Source organism: Vipera ursinii (genome assembly GCF_947247035.1).
Source record: "Vipera ursinii genome assembly, chromosome: 3".
Lineage (NCBI taxonomy): Eukaryota > Metazoa > Chordata > Lepidosauria > Squamata > Viperidae > Vipera > Vipera ursinii.
The window spans coordinates 74,676,949-74,693,962 of record NC_139516.1 but is presented as its reverse complement, the minus strand read 5'-3'; the positions used below and the strand labels follow the sequence as shown (position 1 = coordinate 74,693,962).

The 17,014-nt window shown below is 34.3% G+C and overlaps 1 protein-coding gene across 8 annotated transcripts in view; it reads left to right on the top strand.

Moving 5' to 3' along the window:
* The window catches only part of FUBP1 (far upstream element binding protein 1), a 29,274-nt gene that overhangs the window by 7,235 nt on the left and 5,025 nt on the right, over positions 1-17,014 (top strand). For 7 of the 8 annotated variants that reach the window (XR_014492097.1, XM_083359404.1, XM_083359402.1 and 4 more), the window contains 15 exons: positions 2,431-2,470; positions 3,454-3,503; positions 3,589-3,660; positions 3,875-3,932; positions 4,886-5,048; positions 5,131-5,229; positions 5,327-5,428; positions 5,747-5,849; positions 5,938-6,038; positions 6,637-6,778; positions 8,024-8,184; positions 9,868-10,019; positions 10,456-10,535; positions 11,558-11,683; positions 13,826-13,900. Coding sequence is in view for 7 of the 8 variants with exons in the window: in XM_083359404.1 (XP_083215530.1) it covers positions 2,431-2,470; positions 3,454-3,503; positions 3,589-3,660; positions 3,875-3,932; positions 4,886-5,048; positions 5,131-5,229; positions 5,327-5,428; positions 5,747-5,849; positions 5,938-6,038; positions 6,637-6,778; positions 8,024-8,184; positions 9,868-10,019; positions 10,456-10,535; positions 11,558-11,683; positions 13,826-13,900 (1,524 nt within the window). In the remaining variant the exon portion in view is untranslated. Of the gene's footprint in view, positions 1-411; positions 567-2,430; positions 2,471-3,453; positions 3,504-3,588; positions 3,661-3,874; positions 3,933-4,885; positions 5,049-5,130; positions 5,230-5,326; positions 5,429-5,746; positions 5,850-5,937; positions 6,039-6,636; positions 6,779-8,023; positions 8,185-9,867; positions 10,020-10,455; positions 10,536-11,557; positions 11,684-13,825; positions 13,901-17,014 lie in introns of those variants that run through there. The other variant, XM_083359406.1, reaches the window with a different exon arrangement.

Here is a 17,014-nt window from a genome sequence, read left to right as displayed (position 1 = left end):
AGGACACTGCATAATTCAGTAGTTTAGATATTTTTGAACAGAGTTCCACTTGGAAAATTATATTCTGGCAGGAGTAAGTATTTGCAGCTGTTTGGATCCAAAGAAAATGTAATGTTTTAAATTCAGCATGGGTCACTTGCTTTTGCCATGCCCTAAGTTTGCATGGTCTTATTGTGGAGTTTGGTGGGGGAACTATAGATGCAACTTTCCTAGTGGCTGTTTATAATTTTAGTTGTGGTGGGTTCAGGGGTCTTTGAGTCAATCTTAATTCCTGAGAACTGTACTTAGGAGTCAAGAATAAGCTATATTTTAATAGAATTTTAATTAAAAGACAGTGACTAGAGTCACATTGGTTGAAACCATAAAGCAAGATTTGTAGTAGTGATTGAGTTCATACCACTCTAAGTCAAAAACTAATAAACATATATAGAACATGACTTTTTTATTTATAGTTGGTTGCTTAGATGTAGAGATGACCTTTCAAGGTTCTGATATAAAAGAAGCTTCCTTTCCAAATAGAAGACAAGGTATTCTACAGCTAAAAATGTTTTAAATAGTCACAAAAGGTAATGAAACATTTGCTTGAATTTTTAAGTCACTTAAATAGAAATGGAACCCTGTAGGTAGACTGTTAGAAATACTTTAATTTTTTTTATATTATATACATACATACATACATATATATATATATATATATATATAGAGAGAGAGAGAGAGAGAGAGAGAGAGATTAGAAGTACACTGTGCTACCTCTGTAGAAATATTCCTCTTACCATGTTGAATCATACTGTTCCATCAGTAAATCAATACTTTGTTAGAATTCGTTTGATTTTATTTCACAATTGATGAACTTATTTTAATTCATTTGTATATTCAGTTTTCTCAGCTTGATGAAGGTAGAAATTAAAATTTAGAACTTGGACTTTAAAATCTTCCAGTATTTTTATTCCTTCTATCCAGAAGTAAGGTCTACTGACTTACTACCTAATCTAATTTAAGTTTTGCAGCCTGAAAAAAAATTAAGACAGTGGCTGTTTTTGTTAAACTTGCTCAGAAGTTACAATTACATTGAAGCGTATTAAAGTACAGAAGTTATTAAATTTAGTTGAATAACATCTTTGTTAGCCCTTCATATATGAAATATTGTTTAGCATTCTCTATATAAAACTTGGTTTCATTTAAAAATGTCAAGTTAAAAGTTAAAAATGAAGCAGAATAGTTTCAGTTAACCTTGAAAGCTAACCAACAATATTTTCTTGAAAACCCAGAACTTTTCCCTTTTTATTAATTGAATTGTATATGAATAAAGCTCATTAATATATTCAGCTAAATGCAGCAGCCGTTTCTGCTTGAAAACCACATGTATCACAAATAGGGCTTTGGTTTATGTGGTTCTTCCTGCTTTCTATTCTGGTAGACACTGATTGTTTAGGCGAGTGAAAGCTCATTAAAGTAGTGTGTAATGCAAGAAAACGTGAAATAAAAAGAAAGAAATACAGGGGAAAAAACTTTTTAAGCAAAAAAGTCCTAGCCCACACCAGCGTCTAACACATCTTGTTTGGCTTTAGAACTAAACAGGATCAGGCCCTTTTTCATACTTAAATAGATGCTATCGAATTGTAGAGTCACTTATAAACACATCCTGAAAGAAGCTAGTTGAAAACAACTTCCAGGTGCTGGATATCAAACTTGATTTAAAGGAGACTGCCTTGGTATTATGTGTTGTTTTTTTAATCCCATTTATATCCCGCCCTTCTCCGAAGACTCAGGGCGGCTTACAATCTAAAGCACAAATCAATATAGCCTTCATTCTATGTATATGCCTGCTTATTAGGGCTTTCGCCCCCCCCCAAGTGGCATTATTACAAAGTCAGCTTATTGCCCCCAACAATCTGGGTCCTCATTTTACCTACCTCAGAAGGATGGAAGGCTGAGTCAACCTTGAGCCTGGTGGGACTCAAACCTGCACTAATTGCAGGCAGCTGGTGTTACTTAAGGAGGCATTAGCCCACTGCTCCACCAAGGCTCATTTTCCCTTTCACGTTTTTATTTCTGATTTACAGAAGCTACCATTTGCCTTTACTTGCCAAATAATAAATTATTTATGCTTGCCAAGATTTGCAAATCATAGCAAGTTCATAGCAAATTTAAATATAAATAAATAAATTAAAGAGAAGGAAATAACTAAACTTATTAAGTGGAATTGGCCAAGCCAAATACTACCTCTATGTTTTTTCTAGTACCAATTCTGAGCTATCTCATATCCAGTAATGTATTTGTGCATTAATGATGTTTTGGCAAAATGTGTAATAGTCAAATGCAAACATATTGAAGTGAAGCTAATCCTGTATGTTTTTGCTGTTGTGTATCGTATGCCATTATTGCAGATTATTTGGTGAAATTGTCAAAGTATGTAATATTTCATTTTAGCTTTTGGAAATCAGTTACCACCCATGCATCAGCAACAGAGGTAAGATTTTATTTCTCTTTACCTTATAGACTACAATTTTTATTGATTTGTTTTAGAAATTTATATCAGTTATCAGTATAGGGAATCAGCTTTATGAATTATTTTGTCCCTTGTGAGCACACCAAAAAACTGTTGCGTTGAAAGTAATTCATATAGTTAATTCAATCAGTAATTGAAATAATTTTAGCTTCAACTGGCTAGGGAATATTTATTTACTGTTTGCCAGGTAATGTTCACATTGAACATTGACATTGAACTAGATGAGGTAATTAGTTGAGAGATAGAAATTTAGGTTTTAAGTCGCATGTTAAACAGCTATATAGTTGAAAATGCTTGTTTTTTTTACTGTGCTACTTCACTGAAAGTTAAAGAATTGCATTTCTTTTCACACATTTCCATTGCACTTATCAAGATAGATATAGTTTTTTCTTCTTCAGCACGATGCTGGCAAAATATTTTCTCTTCGTTGCAACACTTGTTAAATATGTATGTTATGTATACCAAAAAAGTAAATGAAATGAAAAAGTAGGGTGGGCTGCATTAGATTCCCCTAAGTCTCCTGAAATCTTTTAATTGTAATTGTGGGGTATTTTCTTTTGACCATAGGTCAAAGAACAAAAAAAAATTACCATATGTACTTTAGAATTAAGTGTTTTCATTTAAAAAATAAAAAAGTTCAAAATGTTATGAAATAGTTTTGCTGAAATTTCCTAGCATTTTATTCCCTATTTTTGTTCTTATATATTTTGCTTTGTTTGTGACTTTATTAAAAAATGAAATGTTATGTATGTTTAAAATGCATATGAATTGCAATATTATTTTGTAGGCATAGTGATTTAAACAGAATATGGAAACCAAAGAACATTAATTGAGTAGAAATAAAATTAGCAAATATATAAATATGATGTGCCTCTTTATTTGAAGAGAGAACTTTACTTCAATCTAGGTACAAATACTAGTTTGTGGTGTTTTTCTTTCTCCAGGCCTGTAATGACAGAAGAATATAAAGTTCCAGATGGAATGGTTGGATTTAGTGAGTATAGGTATTTACTACAATATATTTAAAGCTGTTGGAGTACAAGGTATTAATCCATTAATTTATTTGTCTGTTTCTCAAGTAATTGGCAGAGGGGGAGAACAGATATCTCGCATACAGCAAGAATCTGGATGTAAAATACAGATTGCACCTGGTAATTATTTCATATTCTCTATTTTACTAGGTTATAGATGGAACATAATTTAATGTTGCATGCACACAAATTACTTTGATGATTTAAATTGTCAGTTTATGTCAGTGAAATTGAAACAATCATGAAATAATTGAATTACCTATTGCTAAACTCTTAAAAGCAAATTACTGATACCTGCTTATTAGTGTTTATTCTATGCTATTTACATTTATAGATAGTGGTGGACTTCCTGAAAGATCTTGCATGTTGACTGGGACACCTGAGTCAGTACAGTAAGTTTATTCACAAATACTGTTTGTGTTGAAATATTTTTTGTTAATAATTTTCTTTCCAAATATGTGCAGTGTTCTAACTTTGCCTAATAAAAGTGTACCAGGCTGTATGCTATGGCACACAAAATATATATAGCTCTGACTGAAATATGAACAATCTGTAGTGCAAAAGTTTCTGATTTTTCAGTCGAGTCATTGGAAAATACTATTCTTCCAGATTGTTTGGAGGATTTAGTAGCTCTACTGAGGCCAATTACCCGTAGTCCTCAACTTAGAACCAGTTTCTTAGCAACCATTTCAAATTATAACAGAACACGAAAGATAACCCAGATTTGAAATTTTAATGTTTGCAGTTCTGACGTGGCCACATTTTGTGAACTCAGCAACCAGACCACATATGCATCATCCACAGTCAAATGGCAGCAATTTACAATGATTTTTCCAGAAACTGGCATTTACTTCCAATTCCTAAAAAATACATCCCATAGCAAATAGTGAATTTGCTTAACACCCAGGCAAAAATGGTTATGAAATCGGGCACAATCATGTGATGACCTGCTTTATAATACTGTTACTTTAAGGGAAAGTGCAAGTACATAACATGTTCAGTTGTGGTATGGTCTTTTAGCAACACTTAATACATTCATGATCACCCAAGTAACATAAATAGTTTCAGCTAGAATTCAATTATAATTGTTTTCTCAAGTCTGGCATACAACAGGTGAAGTGTACTATTGGTCCAGTATGGCTGCTAATAGTATGAAGAAATCACATGCATTCTCATTTTCTCTACTTTTCCCATTTAATATTGCTGCAAATAACACATTTCAAAGTTTATAAAATAGAATGGTTTTTAGTTAGCAATCACTCGAAATATTCTGTCTCTTGCTAATTATATTATTTTTCATACATTTTTTTAATTGCAAATACTTTTTATTTTTATTTTTTTCAAGATCTGCAAAGAGATTGCTTGACCAGATTGTTGAAAAGGGAAGACCTACACCAGGATTCCATCATGGCGATGGCCCAGGAAATGCTGTTCAGGAAATCATGATTCCAGCTAGCAAAGCTGGATTAGTTATTGGAAAGGGTGGAGAAACTATAAAACAGCTTCAAGTAAGCTAGCATTTTATTTTCTAAAATTATGTGTGAACATTTAATATTTTTATGATCTGAATGCATTAATTTTATTAAATAGGAGCGTGCAGGTGTTAAAATGGTGATGATTCAAGATGGACCACAGAACACTGGAGCAGATAAGCCTCTTAGGATCACAGGAGATCCTTACAAAGTCCAAGTAAGAACAGATTTTAAATGTTAAATTGTATCTCTCCAAAATACAATTGTATGATTGTAAGATCATTGCATCTTATGTGTACTCATTTTTCTTTCAGCAAGCAAAGGAAATGGTTTTAGACCTAATTCGTGATCAAGGTGGCTTCAGAGAGGTACGAAATGAATATGGGTCAAGAATAGGAGGCAATGAAGGATTAGATGTGAGTATGATGAATATTTTTTGGCAAATTGTACTTTAGGCCTGTGTTCATCCTTATCTATGAACAAACATAAATTTCCAATTGCTTTCACTAATTTAAACCATCTTGATTATGATGCTTTACTTCCTGTTAAATACTAATTGTAAAATTGGCTTTAAAATGCTTAAAAATACTTCAGACCATTTAATTTCTCTTTCGGGTATTCTTGCCCAGTTGATTACTGTTGAGTTAATGGTGTCTTTCCTAATGTTACATATTACATTGATCTGCTTTAAAATTCTTATTTAACATTTGTTAAAATATATTGTGTTTCTCAAGGTACCAATACCACGGTTTGCAGTTGGTATTGTAATTGGAAGAAATGGCGAAATGATAAAAAAGATACAGAATGATGCTGGTGTAAGGATTCAGTTTAAACCAGGTAGAGTTTCTCCATGGGAAAATATACTGATTGCATGCTTTTTATCTATAATACTTAAATACTTGTAAAATACTTATTGCTTTTGTAGATGATGGAACAACACCTGATAGAATAGCACAGATCACAGGACCACCAGACAGATGTCAGCATGCAGCTGAAATTATTACAGATCTTCTTCGAAGCGTTCAGGTTGGTTAATAGTTTGGGCAATCTTAATTATTATAAAATATTGATCTTATGTTTTTTCGTAACCTTTATTAGCAAGACATGCGCATAGACATTTTTCTGTTAAAACTAATTGTCCCTCGCTCTTGGGAAGGAGAGTAGAAATCTTACAAGCGATAGTGGCTTGGAATGATTTATTTCATTTGTATCCCACATTTACTCTGGGAATTCAGCCTGGTGAATTGAACTTGATTTTCATGGCATAAGCCTTACATTCCAGAATTACCAAGTGAGATTCATAGTCAAGTGAAGGCTTGAACCTATATTACTATAGGGTTAATCCCGATCCATATAGTAAGCTAGCATACCAGGAAGAAGAGAAATCAAGATTGTTATTGCTTTGTTTGGAAAAGTATTTTCCAGGTTGAAATGAAGTACGTTTGGTTGTTTTGGTTGGTTTTGTGAAGAAAAATGATATAATGTTACTTTTACAAAAGTCTTATATGTCCCTCTTATTGTTTTAAGGCAATTGTATTTGCTACAAAGGCAAAATAAAAATAATGCTTCTGCAGAAGACAATATTTTTTCAGTATTGCTAATTACAATTCTTTTCATAATTTAGGCTGGCAATCCTGGAGGGCCAGGGCCTGGTGGTCGTGGTAGAGGAAGAGGTCAGGGGAATTGGAATATGGGACCACCTGGTGGACTGCAAGAATTCAATTTTATTGTTCCCACTGGAAAAACTGGATTAATCATTGGGAAAGGTAAAAAGCTTGACTTGCTTTATGAGGTAGAGCAATAAATAAGCTATTTTCCTGCTTGAGGGCAGGAGATGGCATTTATCATTGAGTAAAACTCACGTCCTGGTCCTTGTTGAAGTATCTCCCTGATAATAAAATCTGGCTGCAGGGCTTTTGTCCAGAAAACAGTAGCAAAAAAAATGTTACTTGTCTTTAGCCGCCTTATACTGAAAGTGATTACGTATGAAAATGGACTCCTCATTACAAATAAGCATCCTTCTATCCTACAAATCAAAACACAACAATAGGATTGGTGATACCTCCATCATAGGGAAAATATTGGACCATACAAAAAGTCTTACATGTCCAGTAAGGAATTGAAGTTAGACCTCACAGCTATTGTTCCTTGGCTTTTCTTCAGTGATTTCTAACTAGGTGAAATACTGATTGGAGTTAATTTATTTCCCTAAACGTTTCTTAACAGTTTAAGCTGCTTTTTCACTATCCATTGCTGTTTCTGAAATCTGTGCAGTTTCCTGAGTTACACTTCCACATTCTAATTCTTTTCAATTTTTATAAAAATTCCCATTTAGCCTAACTCTTTGGGTAAAACATGAATCACATCAGATGTCAACAAAATAAACGAATCAGCTCTATAATCTGGTTAATACATTCACAAATAAAAACCTTGTGATTATGTCAGTTGAAGCAATGTTTGAAAATATATTTCATGTATTTTTTCTTTCATTCCTGCTTTGTTTACTCATGATACTAGTTTATTGAATGTCTCATACAGATGATGAAAGTGGAACTTTTGGGTTCAGCATTAAAACCACCTAAAGTGAAGATTGTTCTATGTTGAGATACATATGTTGCAAATGTATCTCTGGGCTTCTCTGATTTCTTTTTAAAGCAATTAAAACTATTCAGGGATTTCCAGAACCTCAACTATGAATTGAAACTGGAACAGTTTGTGCAGTTGAAGAGTACTATATAGATGAGACACAAAATTACATGGTTTCTGATCTCTAAGAAATAAAATTAACCAATTACAACTTTCCTTATGTCAAACAAAAAAAATGTTAGAAGTCATGCAGAAAATACTTTAAACACTAGTTTAAAACTATACCCACTATCAGTAGTAACATAATGTCACCAAGATAGTTCTATTCTCAATTCAGGAGCAACAAAAGATTTTTTTTGTTATTCTTTCTAATTAAGGTTAAGTTATATAGATTACAGTATAATACAATTTCTTTGTAAATTCAGGTGGTGAAACTATCAAGAGCATTAGTCAGCAGTCTGGTGCAAGAATAGAACTTCAAAGAAATCCTCCACCAAATGCAGATCCCAACATGAAATTATTTACTATTCGAGGGACACCACAACAGATTGATTATGCTCGGCAGCTTATAGAAGAGAAGATTGGAGTGAGTTCTGGAAAACAATTGTTTGTTAATGTTTTTGTGATGCAAACACCTGGTTAAGTACAGAACAGGATTAGCACTTTAAATTTTGCCTTTGTTCAGAATACAATTTATGATACTGCTTATTGGTACCTTTGAACAGTCCCATTTAAAATTACAATTGTCAAATCGGTTGTTCTTAAGAGCAGGGGTTTTCAACCTATGGTCCGTGGCCTGGTAACAGGCCATGGCCTATTGGCCACTGGGCCCTGGGAATAGCTGGTGAGCCCCCCCCTTGGGGTAGCACCACCGCGTGGGCACTAATGGCCTCATTTGCACAAGCACAGGATGCTAGCACCACCGCCAGTAAGTGGCCCTTTAGCACATGTGCGGGGCTCCAGCAGCCTGCTTGCACATGGGCACCAGCGCACACATCGCACGTGTGCACAGTCTGGTTGCGGACGCATGGGCAGGCTAGCACTGTTGTGCGCACACCCATTTACGCATGCGGGCCATGTATGTACAGTTCCCTGCTGCTCCCTTTCCTTCCAGGCCGCCAAGCCAGAAAGGTTGGGGAGCTCTGCTTAAGAGTAATGAGAAATTTAAATGGAGGATTGCTTGTTCTGTGGAGTTTACTGAATGATGAGAATTTAACATATTTATGAAAAAAATGCATAAGTAGGTAATATAAAATACAGAAAATTAAGAATTACGGAAAATCTGCATTTTATGAAATGTCTGTATAGGTTGTCCTCAAGTTACAATGGTAATAGGGATTGGGAATTTCCATCAGTAGGTGAGACAATCAAAGTAATGTGTTCACATGCATAATGATGGCAGTCCTAGCATTCCCTGTTACTGTTAAGCAAGGATTGTGGGATGTTAACTTCCTACCAGCTTCCAACAGCCAAAATTCAGGGAAGCTTGCAGGAAGTTGCAAGTCCCAGACAGCTTTTAAACAGTAAGTGGCTAATCCCAGGTGGAAAAGGGAGCAAGGGAATGCATGGGTGGTTGGGATGACATGATGCAAGAGCAGCAGGGCTTGAGGTAGCAACTGCTGTGTGGGAATATATGCAAGAGTCTGGGAGATCGAAGGACTGGTCGTAACTACTGCTCATTCAGCATGGTCATAACTTTGAACTAGCAATCATTAACCAAGGACTATCTGTAATTTGAGTAAACTTCTCTTTGAGCTCTTCTCTGCCCTCATCTGTTCTGATTTGAGTGGTTGCAAGCTAAGTTCTGATTTGAGTGGTTGCAAGCTAATGAGCTAACATATATGTTAGAGGTAGAGTTCAGGTTATGACAACTAAAGTCAAGGCACTGAATGAACGATAGTTTAGAGTCCTTGAAATTCTGGCTGTCCCAATGTGCTTGTCGAGTGGCTTGCACTTATGATGGCTGCAGCATTCCACATACACATGACTCTAATTTGTGACCTTTTCTACCGACTTTCCACAAGCAAAGTTTTCCTTATCGAGCCACGCAGTGTTTTTAGGAACTGTGAACTATAAAACAGGCTGTATATTAAAAATGTATAGCTTCATTGGTTTATCAGCTTGAGGAAAGAGAACCCTTCATCCAGTTTTAGTAATAGCTTTTCTGTATCTAGGTGTTGCCCTTAAGTTCAGTGTTCTTAAACTGCAATATAATCTTATCCTTGGTATTGACATAGAATAACTTCACTATTTTAACTTATCTTAACAGGGTCCAGTAAATCCTTTGGGGCCCCCGGTGCCTCATGGACCTCATGGTGTTGTTCCTGGGCCACATGGCCCCCCTGGGCCACCTCCTGGGGCTCCAATGGGACCTTACAATCCAGCTCCTTATACCCCTGGCCCTCCTGGTCCCGCACCTCAGTAAGTATTGTACACTTGTAGTTATGTTTGCAGAGCAAGATCTTGTTGGATTGGGATCTGGATTTCATCTGTGGATTCCATGCAGTTTTTGAATGTATTTGTTTTATAATCAAAATCTTAGAAGCATTCACTTTAGAGATTTCTCTAAAAAAGAAAGGGTACCATTTAACTGAACATTTATTCTGAATTAAAACTATATATTATAAGCCACTTAATTCATATTAGGTGTGCTGTAAATCATTAGTTCTGAAGAGTATATATGACAGGATTCTTGCAGGCCTTTTAGGCCAGTTCTCTTCTATATGGAGGTAATCGGAACATTCTTAGTAGATTGCAGTCTAGCTTTTGCAGCAGGTTCCAAGTCACCTGTAATAAAAATAGTTGTTATAAATTATTTTACTACTTGATCTAATTATATATTACATTTTCATTTTAGTGGACCTCCAGCACCATATGCCCCACAAGGATGGGGTAATGCATATCCACATTGGCAACCACCAAATCCCCCAGATCCTGGTAAGTATAAGCAAATCTATAAATGGTGCTAATTTGCAATAAGATGCACATTAATCACATATTTTACTAAAGAAAATGTGATGAAACTAAATCATTAATTAAGCCATATTCATTACATTTTGCCAGCAAATTAAAACTGAAATGCTAAAATTACTTGTGAATAGGGTTCTCCGAAAACATTAAGATGCATTTAAGCACAGATAGTTGTGAAAAACCAGCCTACCAAACTATTTCAACTCCGTTCCTCTATGCATGGGACGGAACTCCTTCAATGGGGTCCAGGAACAGAGTTGAAATCTGGCAGAAAAGATGGCAAATGCACAATTGCAGGGCACTTTACAGCTTTTCTAAAATGTGAACAGGTTACCAAGCATCTAGTTCACAATCATGTGACCACAAGAGTGGTGGTGCAACATTTTGCAACTGCCAGAAGTTCTTTATGGGCCATAAAGTACCCTTTCCAAGGCCAATATTTGTGGATGGTCATTATGCTGTACCAATAGTAATAAATTACCTGTACATCGAATATTTCAGATAGTCAAAATTCGCCCTGAATTAAATACGGAGTTAGATTTAGAACTAATGCTTTTGATTTTAAAAAAAATATGACTTGATAATACAACTAGTATTTATTATTCAAAAGAAGGTACCACAGGATTTATTGCAATTCCTCAAGCTTGCATAAGATGCAGTCCAAATTTTAAATAACACCTCTGTTCCAAAGTGACATTCACATCAAACACACCAAAATAATGCAGCTTTGGCTAAGAGCAATTGTAGGAACATAACCCACTTTGTAATGCTTACATTTAATGATAGATAGAAGAAACAATTTACACAAAAATGGGAAGTGGTTGGTTTCATTATTTACATGTTATCATAAACAATGTTCATGGTGAATAGATTAACTATTTTACTTTGGGAGAGTTTATATATCTATCTTTCATAAGAATGAATTTAAATGGCAGCTGATCTTGATAATCTCTTGAGATGTTGAACTGAATGTCATGCGTAATTTTCAGGTAAGCCAGCAGACCCTAATTCAGCAGCATGGGCAGCCTATTACGCCCACTACTATCAACAGCAAGCACAGCCACCCCCTGCAGCTCCACCTAGTGCACCACCTGCCACTCAGACTAACGGGCAAGGTACCGTGTTTGTATCAATATAACAAATATACCAGAATAGCTTTTTTTAAAAGTTGAAGTATCTTATTCAAGCCGTAGAATATTTTGAAAGAGTTGTTTTATTAAAATTTCATCAAATATTTGAAGCTTTGTATGTAAGTTGGTTTCAATATTAAAATCAGTCAGTCAAATCTAAAAATGCTTGGGGCAGCTAATTTAGGAATAAGGCATTAGATTGATGAGAATTTTAACCAAAGTTGGGCTGGGATTTCTGGGCAATTCCTAATCTTTCCAGTAATCTCCGTATCTCTTACTAGTTTTCTTATATTCCAAGCAATTATGTTGATGAGCCAATTAAATACAACTCCAGTATATCCTTCTCATAAAATGTTTTCAGAATTCAAGAATTATTTTTTTCTAAAGTTATTCTTCAGGGGGAAAAATCTGCATTCATACAATATGCCAACATGTTTTGGTAGTGGGAATGAGCTCCAAGCAATACTAGACTTGCCTTCTCATTACTGCAGTCTGGAGTTTGTATATAATATCTTGGCTTTCCGTTTATGCTTTGCAAGCAAATGGGTTACTCAACTTTGTTGAAAGTGAGTTGCTGTTAAATCAGGGTATAAAATTCTGCACTCTGTGAAGGTGGTGATGGTGGGGGAAGGCTTGTGAACTTAATACCCTCCAAGCTTTGTTTCATAAAGAAATGTAGGATTTCAGTTTAAATTTGAAAGTATATGAAAGAGACGATAATCAGGAATTGTGAAAAATAGTCCAGCAGAACATGCTCTGATTATACACCACTAGGTGACAATACAAAAACTGAATTTGAATCAAAAAGTAATTCAGGTCAACATGATGACTTAAAGTTTTATATTATGCTTCCAGTCAAATGATTACACATGAATTAAAGAAAAAATAATAATATTCCTGAATTTTATATTTTTCCAATTATTCTATTTGGTATAGTTATTGTTTCTAGGAATTTCTGGAAAATAACAATGTGGACATATGCAACAGCAGAATAGAATAGAATAACTTTGTCACTTTAAATGTACGCTAATCGGCATACATTAAAATTAAATTTTGTTGCATACAGCTGTCAGAGGGTCACCACTTCCAATGTACACTACATAAATATGACCCCAAAAATGTTTTTTTGCATATACCCACATATGTTCTATGATGCAGAGAAACAACACAATCTAGTTCAGATGTAAATATGTACATGGCAAGAAAAACGAATCTTGCAAGTTTACCATATGGATAGCATAGGGAACAAAGCTGTTACAGATTCTGGTAGTCCTGCTGCAAATACTTTGAAACCTCCTTCCAGAGGGGAGCAACAGAAACAGACCGTAAAGTGGGTGTGTGGGGTCTCTAACAATGCTTTAAGCTCTAAGCAAATAGCGCTTATTAGCAGCATCCTGAATACCAGGGAGCGAGCTTCCTATAATCTCGGCTGTCCTTACCACTCTCTGTATGGACTTTCTATCTGAGGCGCTGCTCTTCATCCAGCGCAGGAAATGCAGATGCTGGTTTACACGCTTCACTAAGGATGACGTGTGGAGAGACCAATTCAGATTGTTAGTTATCAGATACTTAATACTGTTGACCACCTCTACATCTGGATACTGAGTGGAGTATGACACTGCTGGCTCTTTCTAAAATCTGCAATGATCTCCTTTGTTTTATTAACATTTAGAACCAGGTTACTTTTATTGCACCAGTCCACCAGAGCCTTCACCTCTTTCCTGTAAGCATCTATAAACAACTTACATTGCCATCTCAAGGATTTTTTGTGTACGGACCCTAAGGGACACGGAATAGTCATGGAGACAGATTGATTTGTGCACAATGACTGGTTCCAATTAAATATAACTGGAACAGCTGAATCATTGAGAAAGTCTCATTGATCTCTCCAGTTAAAGAAATGTACATGTCTTTGACGGTTAAAAGATGGGGTACCTGCAGCCAAGTTCAATCCTTGATAGATACAAATAAGGCATTTCTGAACTGGGACTTGCAAAGTTTTTGAGGGGGAAAAAAAGGTTAACTTTTGATTTAAAGTTTTTACCCTTAATTAGAATAAAATGTAAGTGATTAGAACTGAATCTTTTTAGTTTTTTATTTTACTCATTCTATTTTTTGTTCAATCAGGAGATCAACCAAATCCAGCACCGGCAGGGCAGGTAGATTACACCAAGGCTTGGGAAGAGTACTATAAAAAAATGGGTACGTTTTATTTACTTTTGATTTTTAAAATTTATACTTCTCAGTAGGTTTACTGATTCATATACAATTTTATTTTGAAAAAGCAAAACTATTAATATAAATAAGTTTTATGTTGTAAGCACCTTTTATATTTTTGCTCCTTGGGTGACTTGATTGTGCAGAAAGCTTTTATGACATCTTTACTTTTACAGAGGAAAACCTGCATTCCACACTCTAATTTTTGTAGCTTGATTTCTACAGCAAAAACACAAAAAACGGAGTATTGCCATGTATATAGGAAATATTTAGCTTAATAAGGTTTATTTGATAGACTTAAACTGGGCACATTTCTAAAACTGCCAAAGCAACTTTTAATGAAAACATCAGTACTCAAGACTAAAAGCCACTCAGTGAATCTATCCATTGCCTGAAGCCTGAGAATTTTCCAGGAAACAGATAAGAAATGGCAAAGACTTATCAAAATTTTAATTTTTACTGTTCCATTAAGGTTGAAAAAAATCAAATACATTTGTTAGTCTTGAACAGCCTTTGTGGTAAAAATGAGAAACAGTTTAACACAGCAGTTTGTTACTGGGAAAGAAAACAATAGGACAGTATAATATCTAATTTAAAGTTTTGTGCAGTTGTATGACATGAATATATTTGGCCACCTGTTACATGAGCATACGGTTAGCATCTAATAAATAAATGTAAATGTAAAATCTATCAATGTGGCCCTCTTATTTGGAAATAAAAGGATCAGAGCATCTCTTTGAGCATCGTAAAAAGGACACCATATGAGAACACACTGTGGATCCATAAGGGCAAAGGCTCTGCATATGAGTCCTGTGAACTCAGAATAGATCTGATAGTAGGGAGATTCCATTATGATCTACTGTGTTCTGTCTCTCATATCAAGATGGTTAAGACAGGATTTTTGTGCCAAAATTAAAGAATTGAGCAAACAGTTAAAATGGATCCAATCCCATTCATTTAAAAGATATATATGCCCTTTAAAATACTTCTAGCAAGAAAAAAATAACCCCAAATCTCTTCTAATACTGTAAACCCAATTCTGGTGTTAGTGTTCTTGAAAGCACATATTCATAAAATGTATTCATAAAATGCTAATCCTAGAATATGTTGTTGGTATCAACGCTATCCATAGATATTTGCCATTTTCTTTATATTTTCCATTAAACAGTAAAATTGAATCTGAATCATGAATTCAGCTATTGTAGTTTCATGTTCTGTTGTGAAACTACATTTAACCTGGAAGTAGTGGATATGAAATACATGTGTTCCTTTTTGATAGCTAGGTTAATATGTGCTATTGTTCTAATTTTACTTCATTGGAAGCCACATATATGTGTTTGCATTTTGCATCCAGTGCCATCAATGAAAAGCCTAATTTGAAACCCGAGATTCTCTCATTAATTGGTTTTAGTCTGGTCTTTTGACAGAATTAGATGTTAAAGAGTACGCCATCTTAATATTCACAATCAGAATATTCATTGCAAAAGTGTTGTCAATCTAATTTCCTTTTTAATACATGCAAGAAATTTTAAGACTAAATTACTTTCATAGCACAAGAAAATATAACCTGCTTTTGATTTTGATAAGGATGTAAATCGAGATGAGAATTGGATCCATTTTCTGTATTCTGTGCTAAATGCTGTATGCATTTCCATTTACCGTATTGAGTTTTGCTAAAACTTGGCACTGTTTAATTTTTTTGAAGCACTTAATTGTATATCTTCTAAATTCCTTCTAACTTTGTAACACTGAATCTTAAATAGGTTCAAGTTTTATTTTTCTAAATAAGTTTTTCCTCCAGTTTAGTATTTTAATCCTTTCTCCAATGAGATTAGTAGTTGGCAAAGTATTTTGACAACATTATACAAAGTTGTTATAGACAATTGTCATAGAGAAGGTGATTATAACTAGTTATAATTAATGTTGTATGTGGGTGTCCCAATAAAATAGTGTAATAGTAACTTGTGTTGCTTGTAACTTGTTTTTATAGTTTCAGCATTGGAATTAATGGGATTAGAAAACATTGTAATATCCATTTTTCTCTTTGTGCCCTTCATTTTTCTCACTGTGACTGACTTCACAATGTGAATTGTCTTAGTTTTGAAGCATTGTATTCCACACATTTACATCACATATAAAACAATTCACTTCAAGCTAAATTTAATAAGTAGGTAGGGTAAGAAAATTCATGATAGAAGCATGCTGCCTAAATTAGTTTTAGATATCAATTGGTATGTAGCCCAGAGAACCAGAATAATGGAGAAATTGAAGCCATAGATACAAAATAATGTATTCAAATTAAGGCACATATATGAGCTTTTGGACATTATCTTATACGTTAATATTCTTCGCAGAATTTATTCTGCAAATAAATGCATAGCAATTTGATATTTTGTATATGAATGAGAATTGAGATATTAGAATTACTTAAAGCCTGTACCCCCACTCTCAATTTACTTTCTTAAATACAAAATGACTGATCCATATGTATCTTAACAGTTTCTCTTTATCCATTTTATTTTATTGTTTATATTAAATGTAGTTGGAAAACAATTAAAAATATTTAAATATAAAATTAATAATGAGTTGGTTGAAAAGCAGCTTTATGGTTGCTGAACGATTTATTCTGCATTTTACTACATGCTAGTCCTCAAAAGCCGAGGTCAACTTAAATATTAATCATGATTTGATAAAACTATGTTCTTGTAATATTGAAAGATGTTTTCATATATAGAGAGAGGAAGAGATCACTTTCTCTTGGATACAGATTTCAGGGCAAGTTCACTAAAGGTGCCCCCCCCCCATATATTACAAACCATATAATGAGAATAGTTTTTCTACACACTTGCATATAATGTGGAATACATTTCCAAGCATGTTCAAACTAGTGAAAGTAGGTTGGATTATGCAAGCTGGTTTGGATCAATTGCTGGCCTGTCCTATACCTACGCTGAGCAAACATTACTTATATAGTGTACAACAGACTACTGTATAAAAAGTGGACTCAGATTAATACATTTTAAATTTATTAAAAACTCTTAAGAGAAAAACTAAAATACGAGATTTTAATATCTTCTGATTTTCACTATAACATCAAAA